Genomic DNA, 24,659 nt, shown 5'->3' on the forward strand with positions numbered 1-24,659 from the left:
CATATATAAGCGACCACAACGTCACCATAAATGGCCATCTTTGTAGTTTAATTTAGAACATCCGCGATTGCGTGATATGGAGACCACTTGAGTTGTTTTCCCTTTTAATGATTCATATCGTGGCCTTTATTTTAAGAGGGTTACGATATATTACACATAACTGTTAGCTTAGATGGAGTTGCCTCGGGATTTTAATTGCTGTTATTTCGAATTAATCTCAATCTGTTCCAGTTGCATTATCAAATATTCTTTGAGGAAGAACAAGCATCATCTTTCTGGCAATTTAATTTATAAAATAAGTGGAAATGTGTGGTATAATAGGATAATAATATGACACAATCTAGCAAACATTTTTCCAGAACACAGTCATGGCTAAACACATCTTTCCAAGGCAAAGTTTGTTTGCACCTACTTTTTTCTTGTGTTATGATCAAGCCACAAGGTAACCTAAAATAGAGCTCATAAAACAGGTCATTCGAAATGATAATTTGTTTTGAAGGTAAATTGCAAGGGCAACCGCATAGCTGCCAGTGGGTGAGTGCTGAAAGGCAACATACCACAGCAAGCTGTGACAGCAAGCAGACGAGCTGATCCTATCAGCAGTGTAACTAGAACACCAATGCTAAGACGTAGTATATTTCAGATGTGCAATACGATACCCATTCATATCTAATCAATATTTATTATTTAAAGTACATCATTGGAAGAGCATGCAAAGTTTAGAAAACTTTCTGAAGAACATTTTTATTAAACCCACTACGGAAATTCTAAAAAGAAAAAAGGACATGCAGGATAGTGAAGACTGCAAATGACATGTCACAGGAAGGCAAACAGGAAGTAAAGGCATCCTGAAAGTAATTCACAATGTCATGGCACATGGCTCTATCTGCCAATATTAATCAAAAATGTCCCTAATCCAACAGGAACAGGTTCTTTTCAAAGAGAACTCATTTCCACATTGCTTTTTAAGCAAAAAAACAAAACAAAAAAAACCCCCACAGAAATAGCACTTCCTCACAGTTTGTTAATCTGAGGTTAATCTTTACCACTCTGTCAAATAACTCAACGTACGTTGAAGGTAAACATTGCCTTTCCAGTGTTGAGCCATTTGACCCCCCTCTAATGATCGGATCTCATCTTCCACAGAAATCCAATCCATGGTGATGTCACAGGACAAGCTGTCAGTTTATAAAGTGAAATTTGTTACACATGTTGCTGACAACTAATATAAAAATACAATGCAAAGGACTTAAAAGTTGAATATATCAACACTTGTGTAGCAGAGCTCAAGTGCCACACGCACACTCACATCCTTCACATGACACTTGTTTTCAGAGAAAAACAATCATCCATTCATCTTCAGACAATCAAATCTGTTTCCCTCCAGAGATGGGATGGCAAACCATTGACATGATAGGACACTAGTAATAAGTTCTACAAAGTCTGTACCACAAAAAAAGGGGCGGGACAGTCCATGAATCCAGTGTTTCTATGTTGTTTGGATGGAAACAATCTACTGAGATGGAGAGGATACCTGCCACTGACGAAATATTGCAAACACCTTTTTAGACTTGTCGCGAGGGCCCTGGGAAGAAAGGGAAAATAATGATTAAATCAAAGCTGCATAGCCAAGTCGTAAGGCCAATTAAGTCAAAATAAAATCTGAATGAACTACAGAGTATTTTCAACTCTTAAAGTCGTATGATACACACACACAAAACCTCGGTTATATGATAACTTTTGTCTTGCCTGTGCTGGACTGCCCCCCACTGTATTGGTGTTCTTCTTCATGGGTATGAGGCGGTCGAGAGCAGCTTTCCAGCCTTGATGAAGCACAGTGGTGCTACCCAAAAAGGGGTTGGTCCCTGGATCCACGTTTTCCTTTCCTACCATGATCCAGGGACACCAGTCTCTGTGCTGAGCGAGGGGGTCAAAAGCATTCTTGTGCATGAGCCCGTCCTGCAAGGAGGGGGAAAAAAAAAAGTGCAACTAATTCATCAAGCAAAACACACTTGGAGGTAGCGATTATTCACTGTTTCAAGTTGACGAATGTAAATGACATTCCATGGTTTCTGGTTGCTACACGTCTCCTCTTGTGTGTATTCACAATACGGGTCGTTTTCTTCCTGTTTTTAGTAAGCTTCCAATTTTTTTTTTTTTTACTCCTTTCACTCCAGCTCCATGCTCACACATGTGAAGTGGCCTTGTCTCTTTCTGAACTACGTTTGCCAAGTGTGTCACTTACTTCTTTAAGTAAGGAGTGTTTAGGTTGATTCCGGATACAAAAAAAACAAAAACAAACAAACCCTAAAACAGAAAAACCTTTGTGGTGTGTAACGTGTTTGCAAAGCGCCAACCATTTATTTTCAGTCCATGGGTCATGAGCTAACAGGGTACTGCTACTTCTTAGGAGTTCCATACGGGTATTCCTCAAAACTGGGGGTCACAAAACAAACAAAATTCAGCTTAAATCAGCGTGCTTTTCTTTGGCCCTGTGGTTACATACTCTGTATTTTATAGAAAAGTGACCAACTCCAGGTGTGTGTTTGTGAAGCAAGACATTGTGCATCTGTGTCTGGATGACCGTCTACTCAAATGATTAAAAAGAATTTGTGAAATGTTGAGTTCTTACAGGACTACCAACTGATAAGAGGCAAAGGCGTTTGGGAGGGTGCTGTAGGCAGACTGCTCCATCGGTACCAGAACTATCCCCTTGCCCTCGACTGCGTGTCGCCGGCCTTTTGCCCCTTGTCAAAGGACTAGGCAGCTCTTCGCTAGGGCTGGGGGAGTCTCTGCTCCGGGCACGCAAACCCACAGGAGAGGAGGTGCCCTCCCCCTGTAACACACAGCAGCAGAACCTGGTAAAAACACAGTCTGGTACATCTGAAGATTGCATTTCCCACTGTAAACATCCAGAACAGAGAAATTCTCTTTCTAAATCTGTCGGCACATCTTGCCTGGTCCAGTCGAGTGGAGTCCTGGCTCCTCAACTTCATACGGCTTGGAGTTGAAGCAGGTGTAGGGGAGGCAGGATGGTCCCCTTGTTCCTCTTGTGTGGCAGCTGAGGAAGAGCCTGTAACTTGGGAGGAAGGGCTTGCAGTGTTCAGTGAGCCATCTCCATCGCCTCCTATTCCCTCCATCTGGTGGAAATTCCACAAGCCTACTTTGCGCATGCAGTAGGAGCAGGTGAGGATAGGCAGGTTCATGGCGTGCAGAGCTGGGCTACAATAATGAAATCAACAGTTCAGACATCTTGATTGAAAACCTTTATGGGACAGTGTCTCCCTTTCCAATTTTTTCCAATGTGACTTTAAATATCCCATTTTATGGAGGGAGAAAATCATAGTGAAGCAGAGGTTTCATCTCACCTTGCAGCCCAGCCGCAGAGAGAAACTATGCATGCAGCCACTTGGACAGCCAAAGGTTCTGAACACGGCGTTGCTCCCTTTTTTTTCTCTTCTTCCTCGATTAATTGCAGTATAACACTGATAACATCCTCAGTCAACGACTGCAAGGTAACAATGGACGTTCATTATTCGTGCATTGTTTTGGCAAAGCAAGTCAGGTATTGAAAGAGACCGTTGTCCTTCCTCACCATTGATTTCAGCTGCTCAGGCTTCATGGCTGGCAGCTGCTGTGCAAGCAGACAGGCGCTCTGATAGCGCTCTAAGAAAGCATTCAGAAGTGCTGATGGCTCACCATCTGGAACCAGCCAGAACCGCTCTGAAATGATAGCATGTGACAACCATGTATCTCATTTGCGCTCGTCACATTGAAACACAGCTAAAATGACACTATCAGGTTAAAGATAATGTGTTATCATACACAAATGGAATATAGCTGTTAATACCGGGACATGGAAAGTCCGGCCAAGGACAAAACTTCTCATGCTGTGTCTGGAGCTGCATTGACAGCTCTGCGATGCGGGATTCATCTATAAGAACAAAGAAAAATGTGTTTTACAATGTAGTTTGGGCAACATCAGCCCAAATTAAATTGTATGTGGGTTTTGTTTTGTTTTTTGGTTAAGTTTTTCAGCTCACATTTTTCAAAGTCTAAAGTTGGTTGTAGCGATGCACAAAGGAACGCCTGGCAGCTGGAACACTTGAGCATGTCGCAGCCGACGTTGATCCAGCCATATCTGGCACACATCAGAGGGGAAAGTGTGCGGGGCTTCCCTGCCCATTTCAAACAGTGCCATGCTAAGGAACACTTCAATCAGACACATCCTTTCTCAGCATGATATCAGTCACACATGAAACATCAATTCAATTCAGAGGCATTAATGCTCAGAGGAAAACTGATGTAACTCCTTCATTTGCAACTGTCCATCTTGTAACCACCCTCCACAACACAACAGGATATCCTAATACTTCTGATACTGCAAAAACAAGAACATATCACAAGTTGGTGCCTCTTAAGAAGTAAAGAGAAGTAACAGTTGCTTTATACTGCATTTGAAGGATATTGAATATGATTCCACTCTTGAGAAAAAGGCTTCTTTGTTGGTTGCCTCGCAAGGTGCTTGAGTGCTGCTTTTTACTCCCAGATCTTTTTTTCCACTATATATGCATACAGAAAAATAGAGTATGAGTTCCAAAACCCTGCTTTACATTCTTAAAAACAAAAACGATGCAGTGTACACGAATGCGAAAGACTTCCCGTTTAACCAGGGAGAATGGAATAGAACGAATTGACAAGGAGTACTCAAACAATTATGAAAATGAATGAAATCGACAGACAATTGTAGACTAAAAATAGAAAGCAGCTTGAATTATTCTAACTTGAAAATGAAGACCAACCCATTGCCATGCTGCCGTCTAACTTTAGGTCTCTCCACCCCCTTTATCTGGAACAGTGTGTGCAAGAGCGATAACATTACAAACATGTCCGGTGAGAACACGAATAAATAAATAAACACAAGAAATCCCTATAATTTGAAAACACTGGCCTACAATCTCCAAAAGAAGTGAAGACATTGGGTAAAAAATACACAGTATCACGGGAGCTAGACATAGCAAAGCTGCCAGGCTACGGGCTAAGTGGCTAACCAAGCTAGCTAATGCTCCTAAGCTAATTGAAATAATCTACATCCGGCACGAAAATTCTAATGTTGCACCTGTTAGTTCCGACGCCTGTTGACGAGACGACCTCATTGAGAATTTCTCGAATTTTTTCCGGAGACGCAAGGGAAGACTTTTGTTGATTAGAGTTGCCGAGACGATCCCCACGACTACTGCCGAGAGTCGCCATGATCGGCTCTCACTGGCGTCCCTCCTCCTGCTTCGAAAACAGAACCAGAATCCAAACGTTCCGTTGTGTGACTCCCCGACCAATATATGGGTTCATTTACTTTACATATGGCTTAAATATTTCTATTTTCTCTACCTCCGCTTGAACTATAACACATAGAGAATAGTTAATTTTACTTTATTTTTATTTTATTTTATTTTTTTATTTTTTTTTTTACAAAAAATGAATCATGAAACATGAAATGAAACGTCTCAGCAGCCGTTAATTCAGACATCCATAAAATGTGTATTATTGTATGAACTCACTACAATGCACTGGGTCCACTTTGATCGAATGACAGCAGTAACAAAATGTGGAAAGGACAATTTATCAAAGTACTGTCATATTATACTGTATTATTTATATCTGTTACCTTAACCTTAGATTATTTTAATTTTGCATGACAAAGTTAACACACACACACACACACACACACACACACACACACACACACACACACACACATAATATGAACGGAAAAAACTGTTGAGACAACACACGCGCGCAGTCCCGCCCTCATTTGGTGACGTATATTCCCAATAACTATCCCTCTCAATGGTGTCTAAATATGTGAATGGCTTCAGAGAGCCTGAGATACCATGTTGGGTAAACGTAATTAGTCTCTCGAAGTGACTAAATGAATATCCAGTAGGTGGTGGTAATGCGCACATATGGACGTCAACAGCCACAAAACTACACAGCAGACGAGGAAGAAGAAGCCGAAACATATGGAGAAGAAGAAGAAGAAGATTGAGCTGTGGAATGGTTTATCATGTCTTATCAGCACTTTAGTAGACGTTGTTTTTATTTGAAGTGACAACCATTTGGATGGGATTGCACCCGGGACACCATGTCGGACGCTGAAGGTGCTCGCAGTCAAGACCAGCTGAATAAATTCGAGAGACTGACAGGCAGGCCGCCGCACGGTGAGACGTTAGCAGTTTTGTCAGCATTAGCAAGACATGCTAACGATAGGTTTTAACGTAACGTTGCTATATTTTGCCAAACAGACACAGTTCAACTGAAGTGAGCTGGTTTACATCCAGTGTCATTTTTGCATGTAAATAATTTAGCCAGTGCCTTTAGCTGTAATAATGCCAGCACGATGTTCACGCTAGCAACTTCCAATACCTCTGCTTTTTTTTTACTAGTTTGTTAGCTATCACACCTTTTTGCATATATACACAATGTTAAACATGTTCAGGTATCAGTTTTCCCTTAAGTTTGACCTTTTTAAAAGGATGAGACAGTACAGTGACTGACATCACATTGTGAGTCATGAATGTTGGAAGAACATCTCTTGTTAAATGTCTTTATTTTACGAGAACGGTTGAAGGCTTCAGTTCTCCTGTAAACGACACCCTTTTTATTTGTGGTAGCTTGTGTTATCAACCAACAGCTGACTTTTTATTTAAATTGAATTCATTTGTTTGTTTTCATCGATAGGCATCATATCTAGTGACCTATGTCACTAGTTACTGTGGGGGGAAAAAAACCTGTGAATGTAGTGAAACTGCGATGCTGGGTACTGTGCTTTTCTCTTGATAACGCCATAGTTAGACTCAGGAGATTTCATCTAAAAAGTCTTTTATTTTAACATTGTAAAATGTAATTGACTTTGCATTTGTTGTCCTCTTGTGTCTAAAACGACCCAGTCTGGTTTGATTGTTCACAAGGCTATATGAATGGTATATTATCACCATATTCTGTATTACACCCTTTTGATGAGCTTCATTCCAGCTCGTCACCACAGATTTCATTTTGGAATTTAGGGTCAAAAGACCTCATTAACATGAGAGTTTACCTCATTTTTAAGTTGAAAAAATAAATTGTAACGTCAAATTTGACATGAGGACAACATGGAGGTTGAAATCAAGCTGACGATAATCTTACACCTTGAGCATGATTTGATACGTGGACTCACATCTCGGTGCTTAATCTCTACAGTTTCTTTATACGTGTATTTTAGGCATATTTATTGTGTCAGATGTGTTGATAACAGCACATATAATAGGATAACGGCCACACGTACATACACGGGCACGCATTTGTCCATGCACTGTCTGAGTGCATCTGTATCTGGTCCTACACATTGAGATACGTAATCGACAGAAAATGTTAAGCTGAAAATTCAACTTGCTGTGAGGTTGTCTAATATTATATTCATCGTGTGATATTGATAACACAACGGCCAAATTGAGCCAAATAAAACCACAGAATTCAACACATCATCATCTGAAATAAAGCTGCCATAGAATACACGAGTTTATCACAACATATTGCAATATCATTATGACACTAGATCCTCCAAATTTGATACATTCAGATAATTTGGTTGGTTGCCTTCATGTCATTTTGAACAAAGAGCTAAATGAATGACCTGGTAAATGCTGAAGGCACCTGGATGCAGATAAAAGTCAGAGTTTGATTCTGCGTCATGATTTTGTGTGTTAGAGGAAACTGTAAAAAATCAGCTCGGCTGATTTGTGCGTTGTTACTGGTGTAAGATCTGTAGCCTTCACATTATTTCCCTTACATTCCTCTCCATTCTCCCACAGTCCTGCTCTATAAACCCTCCTGATTAAAAATGCATTAGCTGGCTGAAACATCACAGCTGAATGTTGGTAGGCCTCCGTGCTATTTTTAGTGCATTAAAGAGTGTTACATTATTAGATGTTTGTTTCATGCGCGCTGTCATTCCGTGCCTGCTGACAGAAACCTGCTAAAACTTCAGGGCAAACCTCTTGAAACGGCGCTGCTTAGTTTAGTTTCCTGGGTAATGTTATTAATGTCAATAAAATGGTGCGACTTATAATAGAGTTGTGGGTTCTAGATTTGGAGTCAGGGAGGTTTTTTGGGGGGGGGGAATATCAAGTTGCATAACTTGAAAGAGAGACAGATTAACAAGTATCATTGAAGGTTTTACAGCTTGTTGCACACATTCACAGAGAGATCCAGTGGTGTGAAACACAATGCACTGGAGTATTAGAGCGGTCACTTGGGCACTGCCTTATTTAGCCTTCTAATTCCAGAGCAGACAGAAAAGTAAATGTGTAGCCAGAGGTTCCCGTAGGAGCACTTTTCTTTTTCATTTTTTGTTGAGGATTCAGGTTGGGTGCCGTTCATGTTTAATATCGGTTGCTGGAATTCAGTTCCTGTATTGCTCTGATGAGCCCATATTTACATCGGACCAGTTTTGCAGAAGTTTCGTCTTCATAAACAACAAATGATGAGCAAACATTGCTGTTAAGACACTTTTTCCCAAAAGTTATGGAAAAAAGACGAGTGTTCCTGTTTCAAATGACAATGCCTTTGTTCATAATGTACAAACCATGAATATCATGTTAGCTGTTCATCTACAGATAATACTGACATTTGTAAATATCGGCTATTGGCGACATCAGGTAACAAAATATCAGCACAAAAAATCCAATATTGTGTGTCCCTATTATTATTATTATTATTATTATTATTATTTTATTTTATTTATTATATCAAAATGAATGTTTCATTTGTTAAAAAAAAAATCAAAAGTAATTAATTTACATGCGCACTGCTAATGGTAGCATCCTAATCCAGTGGTAGAAACCCTAAACCGTTAGCTCCTTGATCTGATTTGTTGGATCAGATGTATCATCAGGTTAGTTGTGTTGGGCAACTTTGCATTATTGCATTACAAATATTGTGTTGTGGTTGTCAAGTTTTGGAAAGCTTAACCACACTTCAATCAATCTGTCTTTATTTATACAGCACCTTCAGACATGTCCAAGTGCAACTGAAAGTGCTGTACAGCAAGCTGCTTCAGATACACGCTAACACCAGAGGTCTTTTTCCTTCATTATGATCGTCATTCATTTTGTTGTTGGTGTTATATTAAAGTTCACATCATCAGGACCGCAGCGAACTAAACTCCATTTCTTATTCAAAGAGCTAAAATTATACACAAATGCAGTCAAATTTAAATATTTTTTTAATTCTAATTGTCTGCATGGATCATGATACATCCAGCATCGAGCTATGGAATCTGGATCGGCACTTTAATTCCAATATTGGATAAGTGAGTAATATTCCTGGTCTGTTATCCCATCTCTAACTGAAATTTGGCATCAGTAGATCTAACATGAACCAGTACGAAGTAATACTACATTATTCGGTTGGTACCCTTTAAAGTAGTGGGTTTGATACTCAGCTATACCATTGTTGGGCTATTCTTGTATTTTTTGACCAGTGATAACATTCTCTTGCTAGCTTGATCCTCCTCTCCTCACTATAAAACTTTCTTCATACTCCAGGTTTTCGTAGTCCCCCCGCCCGCAGTGGCCATCGCTGTGTGGCTGACAACACAAACCTCTACGTGTTTGGAGGCTACAACCCCGACTACGACGAGTCCGGCGGCTCAGAGAATGAAGACTATCCTCTGTTCAGGGAGCTTTGGAGGTACCACTTTGCCACAGGCTGCTGGCAGCAGATTCGAACAGAAGGTTACATGCCCACAGAACTGGCATCAATGTCAGGTGAAACATAGCACAACCGATGATTTCTTCTCATGAACAACTCTTCTTTTTTGTCTTTTACTTGTATTTTATAAACAAATATTGCATTTTCTGTGTATGAACATTGAGTTTAGTGTGTCTGCGTGTCCTCAGCTGTTTTACACGGCAACAACCTCCTGGTGTTTGGCGGTACTGGGATCCCCTTCGGTGAAAATAACGGCAACGACGTTCACGTCTGCAATGTGAAGTACAAACGATGGTCTTTGCTTAACTGTCGAGGGAAAAAACCCAACAGAATCTACGGACAGGTAAGCTCCGAAACCGGAAGTACACATCAACTGAAGATACTGTGGACCACAACTTCACAAAGACGCCGTGTCCTCCCTCCCTCCCTTCCTTCCTCCAGGCTATGGTCATTATAAACGGCTTTCTCTACGTGTTTGGGGGGACGACGGGTTACATCTACAGCACAGACCTGCACAGGCTGGACCTGACCACCAAGGTGTGGATCCACCTCAAACCTAACAACCCTCCTGATGACCTGCCCGAGGAGCGGTACGATATGAAGTATTAAATACTGCAAGACGCTTTTGATCTTTTCAGTGTTGTTAAATTCCCAACATGACGCACTGCTGCATGTGTCCCAGGTACAGACATGAAATAGCACACGATGGCCAGAGGATCTACATTTTGGGAGGAGGAACATCCTGGACGTCTTACCCGCTAGACAAGGTGCTTCAACACAGCAGCCAGACCTTTTTAAAAGATGCAGTCGTCTAAATTGTTTGGTCGCTAAATGTTTAAACTTGAAATGATTCAAGGATTCCAATTGGAACACCTTGCAGTTACTTGATGTCACAGCTGCAGCATTAATTTGACTGATGTACATTTACATCTTTAGAAATGAAAGAAAGCCTATTTGGGGAGAACAAAATTGTCACCTGTTTAACAACTGTAGTGCATCGGGGAAATTGTTGATAATGCACCTAATTTTACACCCAGACATTGACTGAAATATACTTCCCGAACTAAATGTGTACACTGTGGAAGATGTTTTATGTGAAAAAAGGTATCAGATCACGATTGGCAGCTATCGTCTTTGTAATGTGTCTTTTACGGTTTTGAACGATGGAAACATGGTTATCTGAAATTAGCCCTTATAGAAGCGAGCTAAATGCATCTTTATCTTCAACAGTAGAGACTTATGTAAATGCAGTGTCTGTGTTCTTGTTTTATTTGGTTGTTTGTTTGTTTTTTTCTCTTTTAAATAGATACATGCCTACAATCTAGAGACCAATTCTTGGGAGGAGATTACCACTAAACCTCACGATAAAATAGGTCCGTATCCTGCACCTCCCTTATTCATAAAACCTGTGTTAACTCCCCTCGCAAGCAGTTCTGACACGCCTGTGACTTTGACAGGGTATCCTGCTCCTAGGAGATGCCATAGCTGTGTACAAATAAGAAATGGTGAGCTTTTTTCTTAAAAAAAAGAAAAGAAAAAAGTAACAGATAAACAAGTATCGCTAGCATTTGGAGTCATATCCTCTCTGACCTTATCACTCTATTTCAGATGTATTTATTTGCGGAGGCTACAACGGGGAATTGATATTGGCTGATCTGTGGAAGATCAATCTGCAGACGTTTCAGTGGAGCAAACTACCTGCGGTGATGCCTGAGCCCGCTTACTTCCATTGTGCTGCTGTTACTCCTGTAAGTCCAACACTTCCACAATGCTCTGATTCCCTTCTCTTCATGTCTGAAGTAAACACATCTCGTTAATGTCTCTCTCTCTCTCTCTCTCTCTCTCTCTCTCTCTCTAGGCTGGCTGTATGTACATCCATGGGGGTGTAGTGAATATCCATGAGAACAAGAGAACTGGCTCTCTGTTTAAGATCTGGCTGGCAGTGCCCAGCTTGTTGGAGCTGTGCTGGGAGAAGCTCCTCAAAGCTTTTCCCCATTTAACATCCCTCCCCACCATGCAGCTGCTCAACCTGGGCCTCACACAGGAACTCATTGAACGTTTGAAATAGGCCCCACCAACCTGGAGGACAGCCAGATGGAGGGATGGAGGGATGGATAGATGGATGGGGAAGGGCTAGGCTGGATTTGGAGGAGATGACAGAGCACAGAAATGACTGCGAAAAAGTCTCGGGAATATGCCTTCTCCCTCCTCTGCCTAACATAAGCCCCGCCTTAAAACCAAAAACTATGGGATGCCTTTTTTTTGGGGGGCAGTAAAAATATGTGGGTTGTTTATGGATTTTAACATGGCCCCCCCCCCCCTCACACATTTCACTGTTGCCCCCTTATGTTGCCTCTGTGTCAAATGTATTCAGCTTCTCATCCCTTAACTGAAAGCTGGAAATACTTTGCCAAGACTTTCTTCTTCTTCTTCTTCTTTTTTTTTAGAAACCACACTCTTGTTTTTAAGATTTCTGTGCAAAGGAAGAATCCTGTATATTTATTTGAAGGACTGAAGCAATTTTCTAAAAGGGGGTGGGATGGAGATAAATCTCATCACCTTATGATATTGCTGTTTGCACACTTGGTCTTGCATAACTGTCAGCATTGACTTTATTTGAATCAGTCCTATTATAATCAGCGGTGGAAGTTTCCATTGGATTCGGTCTGGCTAAATGACTGCGCCAGTGTTTTTGCACATTTTATCCAATCTACTACAGATCACATAGAACAAATCACAGCTGACCTTTACTGAAAGCATGGTTTTAGATTTGATTTTTTTTTTTTCATGACAGTCTAATTGAATTTTCTTTGAGTTAGGAGGTCACTCGTGGAGTTTTTCCATTTTAATTGTTCGATTGTTGCATTTTTTTTATATATATATATATATATATATATATATATATATATATATATATATATATAAAAAATAAAAAAGCAGACTTGGTCTTAATTTGGAAGTTTTTTTTTTCCTATGTTTGAAATGGACAGAGCAGTTAAACAATAAAAATGGTTTTAAAAAATTCTCAATGCGATTTTCAGTAAATTGGCTAAAACATGCAGAGAATACTGTGATGATCTTTATTCTTTTAAGGTACTGAGCGCTTGTATCACACATTGTTCCAGCCATGAATGGAGAGTCACCCGCAAAAGAAAATGGGAGGACAGGTGCAAAGGAAATTCAAAATTTCATTCCCGCTCTGTGTGCTTGTAGCTTCCATTTGTAAACTTAACCATGCAACACACATCACTGTGAATCTGGTGCTCCTTTAAAAATGAATTTGCTTTTATTCCAATAAAAAAAACAAAAAAAAAACAATTCTGTTCAGACTTCTCTGTTGATATCGTTTTCCACAGGGAGTTGCTTCAGTAGCAGGCTTATACAAACATACTGCAGTGCCTTTTTCAAAACTTTTAATGTAATATTCAGAAATATAGGCAGTAAAAAGGATCTTTATACATTTCAGACAAGGTGTTGCGTTAATAAGCAAGTGGACAAGAACAATCCAGTCATAACTTTTGGTGATAAATTTGCATTTTTTTGCATCCTGTTTCAAGAAGATAAATCACTGAGCCTTGTGGGTATTCATCCTATAAGTAACTAACTCAACATGTTACACTAATGTGTTAAATACAGATCATTTTTAATCAATTTAACTGATGCCAAATAACGTTGCACAGTATGAATATGAAAGCTTAGGAGGAACCTAAAGTTTCAAAGCTTCACACACATGCATGAGTATGCCTGCACATCTTTACCTTACCCCCCTTTTTATTTCTGCGTAACCCATGTGGTGCATGATGTCATGACCTGCTTTTTTTTTATACTGTCAAATCTTATTTTAAAAATGACCACTAAAATATTGTACAAAAGGCTTGTGTGAATATTGTGTGTTCTGTCAATAAAGTGTACTGTAAATACTAGTTCCACTACTTACTTCACTCATTGTTTGTCATGCATAACTTAAGTATTTGTGTACTGCATTTCTCCCTCAGAACGCATACTAGTTCAATGTACTGCCACACGGGCTTTGTCACATTTGTTGAGCTTGAATGATTGAATTAAGATGGCGCAATCTCCCCCCCCCCAAAAAAATCTAATGGTTTTATTGGGTATTTTATGGAAGCTTGTTTCCGCCTGATTAAAAAAAAGAAGAAAATCAGCCTTTTGAAAAAGAGGAAATAAAATAAAATCCAAGGTAAATCAGAATTACGGGATAGAAAATCATAATTATGCTTTAAGATCATACTTGGGATAAAAATGGGAAATTATGGGATAATCATAATGACAGTAAACTTTTTATGTCATAATTATGATTAAAAAAAATTTTTTACATTGATTTTTAATCTTTTTTCACCTGCTACAAATTGGCTTCCACGGACTTCTGCATTATTAGAGGAAATCTAAATTTTACATAACTAAAAACAAATTAGAATGATAGAACATGTTTTGCATCAGGATATCTGCTGCACAATTAAAAAAATATATATATTTTCACACATTTAGAATTTAAAAACACGAGTGTACCTTCCAGTGATTTGATAAACACGGTAGGCAATATGACAATTAACTTTAATTACTTTCGTGAAATGCCGCTCTGTTAAGTTTGTCATCAATTTGACACGATTTATAAATTGATGCATTTATTGTGTCCAATATAAGCCACATGATACAATGAATTAGTACCGAAAATAGACAGCAAGAATTCACATTTAAATACAAGAGCAGTATTAACACGATCAAGCTTTTACTTCGCAGCTATGTGAGAACAGATTCAAGCGCACAAAGTGCCATCTTGTGTTATCATTTACAGAAATCAAACAGCCCATCGTTCACAGAATTTTTTTTTCTTTTCTAAATTCAATCCAGTTGAGTTCAACATCTGTGCATCATGAGTTTTCTCATCGAGCAGATTAACAAGAGCGTGGCGAAGGGGCAAAGAAGTAAAGGGCCAGCAGGATGAGGTAAACCACCACTAGAGCAGTGCCTGCAAACAGAACAGAGGGATTACATGAACACAAACACACTGAGGCACACTTCCTGGGACTGCTTTTAATCGGACCTCGCGTCCCTGATGTTGAGGCAAATAACCGCCCACATTACGAGAGTTCGCAAAGTTTCTCATCGGCATATCAATCCATGACAGTTTGTATTTACTGTGAACGGCACACACATCAAAATCACTCAAACCACAGCTGTATACCATCTTTATTTTCCGCTGTGTATCCCGTTGCCCGACAGTACATCCATTCAGGTACAGCGCATTTAAGTATCGAGGGAAATTCAGTTTTGTTTCAGATGAGCTGCCTGGTGTATTAGAGAGAGGCTGCTGGTTGAGAAAGACTGACTTAAGTCTGACATTAGTAAGTGTTAGTAAGCATTAGTGTTCTAAAAAAAAAGAAAGAAAAAAAACACACAAAAAAAGTAAGTATCGCTTTAAGACGTACCCTGAAAGTAGTCACATTTTCCATCCATGAAGATGTAGTTGACTAGGATGACACTGAAGATGCTGGCCCAGAGATGAATGTCACTGAACACAAGCACAAATCCAACATCCTGTAAACAACAACAAAAAAAAGACATGATGGAAACTAAATAAACATGGAAGAATGCAGAGAATAAAACCAATACGTGTGACAATGTTTATTACTTACATAGAATGCATTGAAGAGGATGAGCAGTGGAATCTGAATCATGCAGACCTGCACAGCGATACAACTGCCGACTTCAAGGCTGTAGAACGGCAGAATGAATCAAACGCTTACATGCTATATGTCGAACACACACCATTCGATTTGAAATGAAAAAAAAAAAAACAACTTAAGTGTTCCCGGCATATTTGATAGTTCGAACAGTCTGGAAAATCACGGTCAAATGTTACTAAAGCAAACCAGCATCCTCGTACCTCAAGCTGATGTTATTCTGCAGTGCAAACTGGATCCCATTAACAATCTCAGGCAGCTCTGGAACCATAGCCAACACTGTCACACTGATAAAGTACTGTGAAAAAAGGAGGACGGGCCTCAGAACAAAGGCAGGCAATGAAGGAAAAACTTGAGCTCCCTTGGGTGCATCTCATGTCATCTCTTCAATTATCAGCTACGCTGAAGCGCCATAAAAATGTCATTTCTCCACCATGTTGCCAGTTTTCTTGAGTCTACCACGTTAATAGACATTTTGTAGTAAGTTAGAAGAAATATATATGTGGCTACATTTTCTTTGTTTGAAAGAAACATTTTTAAAAAACAAAAAAACACAATACAACAAGGAAAATGATACAACTGCTGAAGATGTTTTTTTTTATTTAACTTTGCAGATGCTGTTTTCCAGTAAGACTTGCACATAAGTCCGTCAGATAAAAAGTACAAAGGCGAAATATCAGCTGGTAATTCATTTATAGTAGGAGTGCATACCGTACATCCATGTATTTGAAGTATGAAAAGTAAAATGACAAATTTTTAGAGTGTTACTTCAGTGGCATGTACCTTCAATAATTTGAATTCACGACAATGTTTAACAGACTAAACTAACAAAGCATATAAATGAATGAATTCTTTTTTTTATGTACTGAACATTGGTCTGAAAGGTGTTCTTATCAGTGCACATCAGCCAGTAAAACTTGGAATATCTGGGGTGTTATCCTTCGTCATTTAAAGATGGAGTACCTGGGAGATGGAGGAGTGGGTCAGCATTGGCTCGATGTTCTCAGTGCTGAGGTCAGCGCAGCAGGCCATCAACACCGTGGCAACAATCAGCACTGCGAGCGCCCTCCACCGGGACCAGTGGACCACATGGTGACCTGAGACATTCGCACTGTAAGCTAACAGCACTACGACTTAACCGTTCTCCCCTCTTACGCACACCAGGGTCAAAGTCTCAACTCATTCCTCGCTTCCTCACCCTCATGCTTTAAAAAAGGAGCCGCATGCACAACTCACCAGCATGCAAAAAAAAAAAAAAAAAGTGATATGTAATAGGAAGTTTACCGTTCTTTCCTCCGCACATACACACACACACCTGTTCCAATGTGGCTGGTGGCATTAATGCTGGCATTAATACACGAGTTGGTGGCAAGTAGCTGACCGACGGTGACCTCACCAGTGGGGTGGTAGGTGCTGGTGCCCTCTTGTGCGTACTGACCGTGTGCGTGACCCCCTTGGCCATCGCTGATATGGATATCATAGATGTGGGAGTGGGTCTTCAGCGTGAATATGAGGCCTATCAGATATGCAGCGGGCAGCAGCACTGAAACAGTGTACACCAGAGGCCTGGAGTAGCAGTGAAGAATTCAATAAGCAGTTGTTTTTTTTTTTGACAACTTGAGGAAAATGTGCTGAATGAAATCAATCAAGTAGCACCTGGACTTACTCGATATGGGATAGAATTAACTGTGGGTCAGTTTTACTCTGTTAAGAACAAAAGAATGAGCGTGGAAATCATTTATAAATGTTACCGAGCAGGTGTGGGACCCATAAAGATGGTAAAAGGAAATGATCAAGAAGTAGAAAAAAGGGAGCCCACCGGGTCATAGTGGCAATCCTTGCAAACGAAGGCTACACTGCCGTTGCCTGGAATATTGGTACAGCTCTCACACACCAGATCACCAAAGGTCTTTGAGAAGAGAGTGGGAGCAAACACACCTGAGGACGGGAATGCAGCTTCATGAGGGTAAAGTTTGGGACGTTAGGAAGGTGTTGCCAGAGGTGTCGGGGTAACAGATACCTCCGATTGAGATGAAGAGCAAAGCCGAGCTCACTCCGGCAGAACGACTGTTGAATCGCTGCTCCCTGTGTTTGATGCCCCCAATGATCATGCAGATTCCCTGTGCGGATGAGAATCGGTCAACAAGGGGTGGATTTATTATTTCTGACATTTCTATTTAAAAATAAACAAAAAGCCTGTTATTTGCATTTCTTGAAGACTTAAAATCCAGCAGGCTTGGTGCGAGTGCCACATGGAAAAGAGTACAGAGTTTAGGTGAGTGGTTGTTGTTGTTGTTTTTAACAGTTAGGCTTTCAACTGGGTCTGCCTGTGGTAAATAGGTGGAGCTTGCAGAATTAATAATAGTCGTATTGTAACTGGCTTTGTGTCAGCAGTCTTGCATCTCTGTGTGCAGTTGCTTTTCTCCTCAGCTGCACAGCTGGTCAGAGTTCAAATCTGGTTGGTATTTGTAATGCTGGGAACTGTAAAAAGCCCAGGGCAGACACGGATGACTGACATATATCAGGCACTTCCATGGTGCAACACGACTGTCACAGCAGATTCTTTTGAATTAGAGTCAATTGAAGCTGCTACACTGACCATTTTTCACCATCCCCTCACGTTCATCCATGTAAAATGACAGAAACTACACCTCTTACTACATCCCTCATTGTATCAGAGGACCCAGACTTGTGAACTGATTTCATTACACATGAATATATCCAAATCAAATGTATGTGCAATGGTCAATTTACATACAGAGCAGCGAGTAACATCTGTGAAAAACACTGGTAACGTAAACAGTGGAATGACACAGAGTCTCAGAAAACTCCTCAGAACTCGTGGCTGGCCTGCAGATGCACATACAACGCTGGCGAAGCAGAGACCCGACCTGCTGACTCGTCACCCTCTGTAGACGCCCACGGTATTTCACTCGGAACTACGTTACCGTAAAGGTCAGCTTATGGGCGCGCTCCCAATTGTGGAGGCTGCTGGTTTGGCGGTGGCGATTACGGACTCGGTATCAGCTTGTTTTTCTTGTTTGTGTCTGAACTGCAAAATATGCTTTTCAGAGAAAATGCACACTGCAAAGATCATCAAGCTGTATGTATGTATGTATGTATGTATCCTTTGGTCCAACTCACAGGTATGAACAGTATGCACCCCAGCAAGGTCCCCGTGAGTGCTGCTTTGACTATTTCTTCGTAACATTTGGTGGCAGCGCGTTGTCCCTGCAGCAGAGCTGTGATGTAGAACGTCATCTCTGTGATGGAGCCAAAGGTTGCATTGACCACCGCCCCCACTGCAAAGTTGCTCTGTGCAGAAATGCTAAAAGAACACATACAGTTACCATAAAAGCAAGCACTTGTTCCACTGTCCATTCGTCCTTTGACCATAAATGAAAATATACATTACCTGGCGATACCCATACCAATGTAGTAGGATAGAGGGATAATGGAGGTAATGGCTGTGGCAAACTTGGTTTCTGCACTGAAGGTATTGTGGTCATGGTCAGTATAGCCAATAATCAAAGTGATGAATACCAGGGGAAGCAGATCTGTGGGGAGCAAAGATGGAAGGAAAACAAACGGATGGACGATGTAAAATCACAGTACCTTACAGAGGGTCATGAGATTAAAGATGGCATATAATCACTGGATGAAAAAAATCTCTTCAACTCAGCAGCTTGTACAACTTCTTCAACTAAAAATCTAACATCACTTAAAGGATACTGAGGGCAAAAATGTTGATTCCTTGGACTGTGTATTTGTAGTAATACAGATTTACAGCATGGTAACAGCAAAGGATGACTCTAGTCTCACACACAAGTGTCTGCGAAAGAAAACACAGGACCATCAGCTTAAAAGGTACAAGTGTGAAGAATTTAGAGGGGGGGGGGGGAGGTCAATGACAGACATGGAATCACATTATATTCACAAGTATGCTTTAGTCTTATATAAACACCTGAAACTAAAAGAATGAAAGTAAAGAGTAAAACAAGTAAGTAGTATGTAAGTATATAAATTGGGACAATGTGTTAAATGTGAATAAAACCGAATGCAATAATTTACATATCCATACACCCGGATCCTAATGCGTTTTAAAAAGATTATCTAACTGAGTCTCTCAAAAGGTAAAGATGTGCAGAGGTTTACCGGTCTTTGGAAAAACTGGGTCTACAAATTGTGGAACAATTTCACAAAAAACGTTCCTCAATGTAAAAATGCAGACTTTGAATTCCCAATCATCTACAATTGACAATATCATTAAAAAAAAAAAAAAAAAAGTCAGAAAATCTGAAGGAATTTATGTGCGCAAAAGGACAAGACCGAAAATCTATCTTGGATTCTCGTGATATTCTGGCAATGCATTAAAAACTGGCATGATTCTGTGGAGGAAATCACATTCACTTTCATCAAATACTATTTTTTTTTTTTTAAACTTGATTCACTTCTGATGAAAACTATTTACCGTAGCACAGCCAGGTATGTCAAAATCTTCGCAACTGAACGCTGTTTTTTTTGTCCTCTCAACTGAACCAGTTTTTATAAAAGCTACAAAGATGCACTTGTCAGTTTGTCATTTACACACTGCAACAAAGCAGCCAGTCATTTCCCCACGCGGAGCATCTCAGGAGGGCTGCGACCGAAACTAATAGGAAATTCTAACAAGTTTACAGCGCAAAAACCATGAGGTTAGTGTTCGCACAAGCGTAACCAGAAAGGGGAAGGAAAGAAAAACTCAAGTGCTTTTTTTTTTTTTTAAGTTTGTGTGGTCCACTAACAACTGCTATGCTCTTACCTTTTCCAAGTTGTGTATATGAACCTCCTCTGGCGCCATGAGGAGGACGATACTCAGCGTACGGCCATTCATCTTGGATACAGGGATGGTGAAGACCAGCAACCAGGAGAGCACACAAGCCAGAGCATGGACCACAGCAAGCACAGGATAGCCCAGTAGCAGCCAAATATAAGTGCTTATGCGGCACTGTGAAGGGCAACAGAACCCAAACAAAAATTAATCTGAATATTTACCGGCAGCTATAAATATTTATTCATCTGAATTTCCTCACCCAGTGCTTTGAAATTTTTCTCGCTGGTGGTTCTGGGACGGGGATCTCAACAGGTATGGGGGATGACACCAGAAGCGGTGAGCAGTCTTTATTCCTGACAAGGTCCTTCGTGTCCTCAGTGTCCTCCTCTTCAGGGATGACCTCACACTTTGGGGGCTTCAAAATGGATCTCTTTGCTACATCTCCGACCTAAAAAGGAAAAAAAGGCTAGTGACAACATGACAAATAATTTAATCAAATTCAACATAAAGAACATAATAATTTGACACATAATCAGGATAATACACATGCGATTACCTTCTCGACTGACTTCCCAAATGGCCACATAAAGTACCATGCCAACTTTAGACAAAGTTTGCCTTCAATAAAGAAACAGAGAACAGACTAACACAAACCTCAGTATTTCGGACAGGAGAAGTCAGTGCTACATTTGAGGTGTTTGACAGTCGAGGATACAAACCATAAGGTGCGCCGATGATTGTGAGAAACATCACCGGACAGACGAGGATGTAGGTTAAAGACACCCACCAGCCAAACAAAAATACGTAAATTACGTTCCCAACGGTGACCCCAGAACCTGAAAGAAATCACACAAAATGGCATTGCTTGCAAGAGAATGATTTTTTTTTTTTTTTTGTCATCGCTGAAGTGAAGTTAAGAGAAGGAGGGCAGGGGGACCTTCTTGAGGTTTAACGATGCTCAGGTCAGAGTAGAGCTCTTTGACCACGTCCGATCGGTCTTCAATGGGCTTCTCCGTTACATTTCCCTTCCATTTTCTGAAGCCAAACTGAAAACAAAACATCTCTGGATTAATTTTTTTTTTTTTACATCATTAAAGTGTGAAAGGCTGTCACAACACTGGAAAACTGATAGATGAACTGTTCTTTGTATGTCTTTGTTGACGTCGTTTCTCTTTTCTTCCATATCAACGCATTTGAATATCCGAGTACTTTTTCTTCACTTGAATAAAAGGCTTTCCGGTTTCAAAGCACTCTTGTATTTTTCCCACGAGTCCAATTTAAATTTCATTTAGCCATTTACCCTCTCCACATCCCAAGGTGAGACTACCCTTCAAAACAATTATTATTCCAGGATTTTCAAAACAAAATCAAGCCCCTCTCAGTTTCTAGACTGAATCACTGAGCTAAAGGACCTCAAGAGTGTAGGAAACCAACAAGTGCGAGTGAAAACAACCTTCATCAGCCTCAATAATAAGGATTTATTAGAGTAAAACTCTCATTTTGTCACCTTGTAGTTGTTGGCCTCCCTGTGGGCCTCCACCTCATTCTCGGCTCTGATCGTGGTCTTGGAGGTGCCGTCGTGCCAACCCTCTTCTCCGTACCGGGATGGAGTAGACCTCGCTGAGGTGCCATGACCTCCTGTGGCATTCAGAACAGGTAGAAGATCATTTGGTCGATAATTTTCGCTCTGCCAGGGTGGTTGGAAGTGTGGGGTCTCACCTCTATGGACTGCGAGGAAGCACTTTGGCGTGTAGTGACAGAAGTGATGGGAGGAGGCTTCTGGGGAGGGGGTGTCTGTGATGCAAATCTCCGGATGCTGGAGCCCAACACAGAGCCTGTCAGTCTGGAACTGTCGCGGGGGAAACCGGTGATTCTGCTCAGGTTCAGCGTTGTTCTCTACGTGAGAAAACATCAAGGAGAACTTTGTGTTTTGTGTTAAGAAAAAGGCCCAATGCAACATTTTTTCACACAAAAAAAAAACAAATCAAAAAGAGCATAAGAGATTATAAATCCTCACCCGAATATTACTTCACCTCAGGGTGTCGTTGCATTGGAGGCATGGTCACACAGTCCCTTTAAATGTGTGTGACTAACAAAAACCTCCTGAGGGTCATGCAGTGTCCACCCTAAGCCATTTCTGTCAGACGTTTCCAGCCAAGACTGATCATATTATGAACGCATTGCAGCTAACATAAGAGGAGCAGACACGGGGAAATGTGCTGGGATTTTAACAAACAGAAGCATGCTTCTTATATCTGTTGGGGATTTGGTGGAAAATCTTACTTTACAAGCTACAAATAACCAAATTAAAACGACTGGTCCAAATATGTGCTTAACAATCTGATAAAATTCTTCTGTAAAATATTCGGTGGCGTACTAACCATATTGACTTTTTTTTTTTTTTTTTTTTTTTAGAAACCTTCCGCTATAACTGTCTGAACATGAAAAAGTCGACTTTATTACGATTTTCGCATAAGAAAAACAGACTTGTGCTGAGCTTGAATAGAACTAACGCCTGAAAAGCGCCAGGTGTTTTTTTTTTTGTTTGTTTTTAAAAAAGACGCAGTTGTTTCCATCCTCCACGTCAGGTTTTTGCTCAACAGGTGAGTTTGATTGACGTTAATGAAAATCAAAATTTACCATCAAGTTGAAGACAAGCAAAACAACAAACGTCATCAACATATTGATGGTAGCAATTTTTTGAGCAGACACAAGCTGCTACCTGCGGGTAAATAACAAACAGACAAACAAATAGCCGCACTGGAAGCGGACTAGTTCGGTCTCACCTGTGGAATCAACTGTGGATCTTCTCCGCAGGTTCTCCGCCACACCTGGGATCAATGAAGACTTTTTCTGGGACATTTTAGTTGTTTATTTAAAAAATAATAATAAATTTACTCCGTAATTGTTACGTCTGTGTCGTGTGAAAGTCGTCCTCTCTCTGTTGCGGTTGTGGCGCTTCCCTCCGGTGATTTACCACAACACGCGGATGGACACGCAATGAGGCCAGAGGGGCGGGGTGTCAGGGCCCAGTGGGAGGGGGTATTTCTCTAACCTAATTAGCCTTCATAATTAAAAGATGAAACAAATCTTTATTTTCTTTCTGCTGCCCCCTACACCCTCTATGTCACCGTATTTTCAATTTTATTATTTCAATCAAAACAAGGCGTAAGATAAAAATGATTCGCTTTAGCACCTCTCCCTTTCAGGAGAGAACTCATGGTGTCCAAAGAACCTCAAACTAACTGCATAAATTAGCTCAAACTGGCAAACTAGTAAAAATCCTTCAACTTAGTTTTCTTTTTTTAAGTATATGAATCCAGCCAGTTGTGGACAGTAACTAAGTATTTTTATTAGAGAACAATATCAAGATATCAGTTCTTCACTTAAGTATTTATATTTTAGGGGACTTTGCACTTTTACTGTACTATATCCATCGTCATCCTACACATTAAGGGTCGCGGGGGGGCTGGAGCCTATCCCAGCATCAACGGGCGAAAGGCGGGGTTCACCCTGGACAGGTCGCCAGTCCATCGATGGGCCAACATAGAGACATTCACACTCACATTCATACCTACGGTCAATTTAGAGTATTCAATCAGCCTCGTCCCCAACTGCATGTTTTTGGACTGTGGGAGGAAGCCGGAGTACCAGAGAGAACCCACGCAGACACGGGGAGAACATGGAGACTCCACACAGAAAGATCCCGTCCCCGAGCCGGGACTCGAACCCGGAACCTTCTTGCTGTGAGGCCACAGTGCTAACCACTGCACCACCGTGCAGCCCACTGTACTATATTTCAAGGGAATTTTTTTTGTAATTTTACTACATTTATCTGAATCCATCAGTAACAAGTTGCTCTGAAGAGAAATTTTGCATAAAAAATAACATGACGACGAGGTAATTTTTACATTTAATACTCAATATCACATACTTTCCTCCTGTAACTGTACAATATTGAAGGGGAACTTTAACTTTTACCGGAGTACTATTTTATTCGGGTATATCAACATTTACTAAAGTAAAAGAACTACATGCTTCTTCCACTACTGAATGTAGCGGCGGCTGAAACTTACAAACTATCAGTATCAGCTTTTACGTGGTCTGATCCGGACACGTGATAAATCTAGTTTCATAGGACATCTTTTTTTTCTTTTTTTTTTAAAGGTGTTTTAACAGTTACTAAATTTACAGTGTAATAAATCATTTCAGTGCAATGATGTCATTTCACACAATACATTTTGCAACAATAAAATATCCCTTTTTTCTTTTTCATAGCTTCATTTGAGGGATCATTACAAAAAGTATTTTCGCTGATACATCAATTTTAAATTTGGATTTACTACTTAATATTGGTATATAATGGTATAATATTGGTATCCCAATAATCCACT

The 24,659-nt window shown here is 40.4% G+C and overlaps 3 protein-coding genes across 4 annotated transcripts; 1 reads left to right on the top strand and 2 right to left on the bottom strand.

Moving 5' to 3' along the window:
* Window positions 1-256: 256 nt before the first annotated feature.
* Window positions 257-5,325, bottom strand: zc3hc1 (zinc finger, C3HC-type containing 1). The gene is made up of 10 exons (XM_086202091.1): window positions 5,120-5,325; window positions 4,469-4,562; window positions 4,044-4,194; window positions 3,851-3,934; window positions 3,596-3,723; window positions 3,369-3,508; window positions 2,958-3,222; window positions 2,633-2,836; window positions 1,750-1,959; window positions 257-1,585 (listed from the first exon to the last, which is right to left on the bottom strand). Exons 1-10 carry the CDS (start codon window positions 5,251-5,253, stop codon window positions 1,514-1,516), a joined length of 1,482 nt encoding a protein of 493 aa, XP_086058217.1. The 5' UTR covers window positions 5,254-5,325; the 3' UTR covers window positions 257-1,513.
* A 600-nt stretch (window positions 5,326-5,925) lies between these two features.
* klhdc10 (kelch domain containing 10) lies at window positions 5,926-13,640 on the top strand. Its single transcript, XM_086202092.1, has 9 exons — window positions 5,926-6,218; window positions 9,585-9,806; window positions 9,939-10,093; window positions 10,192-10,340; window positions 10,433-10,517; window positions 11,057-11,123; window positions 11,208-11,255; window positions 11,359-11,498; window positions 11,609-13,640. Exons 1-9 carry the CDS (start codon window positions 6,143-6,145, stop codon window positions 11,816-11,818), a joined length of 1,152 nt encoding a protein of 383 aa, XP_086058218.1. The 5' UTR covers window positions 5,926-6,142; the 3' UTR covers window positions 11,819-13,640.
* A 251-nt stretch (window positions 13,641-13,891) lies between these two features.
* Window positions 13,892-23,268, bottom strand: cax1 (cation/H+ exchanger protein 1). 2 transcript variants are annotated; one of them, XM_086202090.1, is made up of 20 exons: window positions 23,052-23,268; window positions 21,985-22,161; window positions 21,773-21,903; window positions 21,203-21,311; window positions 20,985-21,101; window positions 20,822-20,883; window positions 20,525-20,713; window positions 20,254-20,439; window positions 19,185-19,284; window positions 18,868-19,009; window positions 18,597-18,780; window positions 17,473-17,572; window positions 17,272-17,390; window positions 17,119-17,156; window positions 16,891-17,018; window positions 16,416-16,549; window positions 15,656-15,750; window positions 15,405-15,483; window positions 15,198-15,306; window positions 13,892-14,737 (listed from the first exon to the last, which is right to left on the bottom strand). In XM_086202090.1, exons 1-20 carry the CDS (start codon window positions 23,125-23,127, stop codon window positions 14,664-14,666), a joined length of 2,349 nt encoding a protein of 782 aa, XP_086058216.1. In that variant the 5' UTR covers window positions 23,128-23,268; the 3' UTR covers window positions 13,892-14,663. The 2 variants fall into 2 exon arrangements, with proteins under 2 accessions (XP_086058216.1, XP_086058214.1); XM_086202088.1 differs by having other exon boundaries at window positions 16,768-17,018.
* Window positions 23,269-24,659: the final 1,391 nt, after the last annotated feature.

Source organism: Aulostomus chinensis, chromosome 4 (assembly GCF_037954235.1).
Source record: "Aulostomus chinensis isolate RoL2024-O1b breed Wild chromosome 4, RoL_Achi_v1.0, whole genome shotgun sequence".
NCBI classification, from domain to species: Eukaryota; Metazoa; Chordata; class Actinopteri; order Syngnathiformes; family Aulostomidae; genus Aulostomus; species Aulostomus chinensis.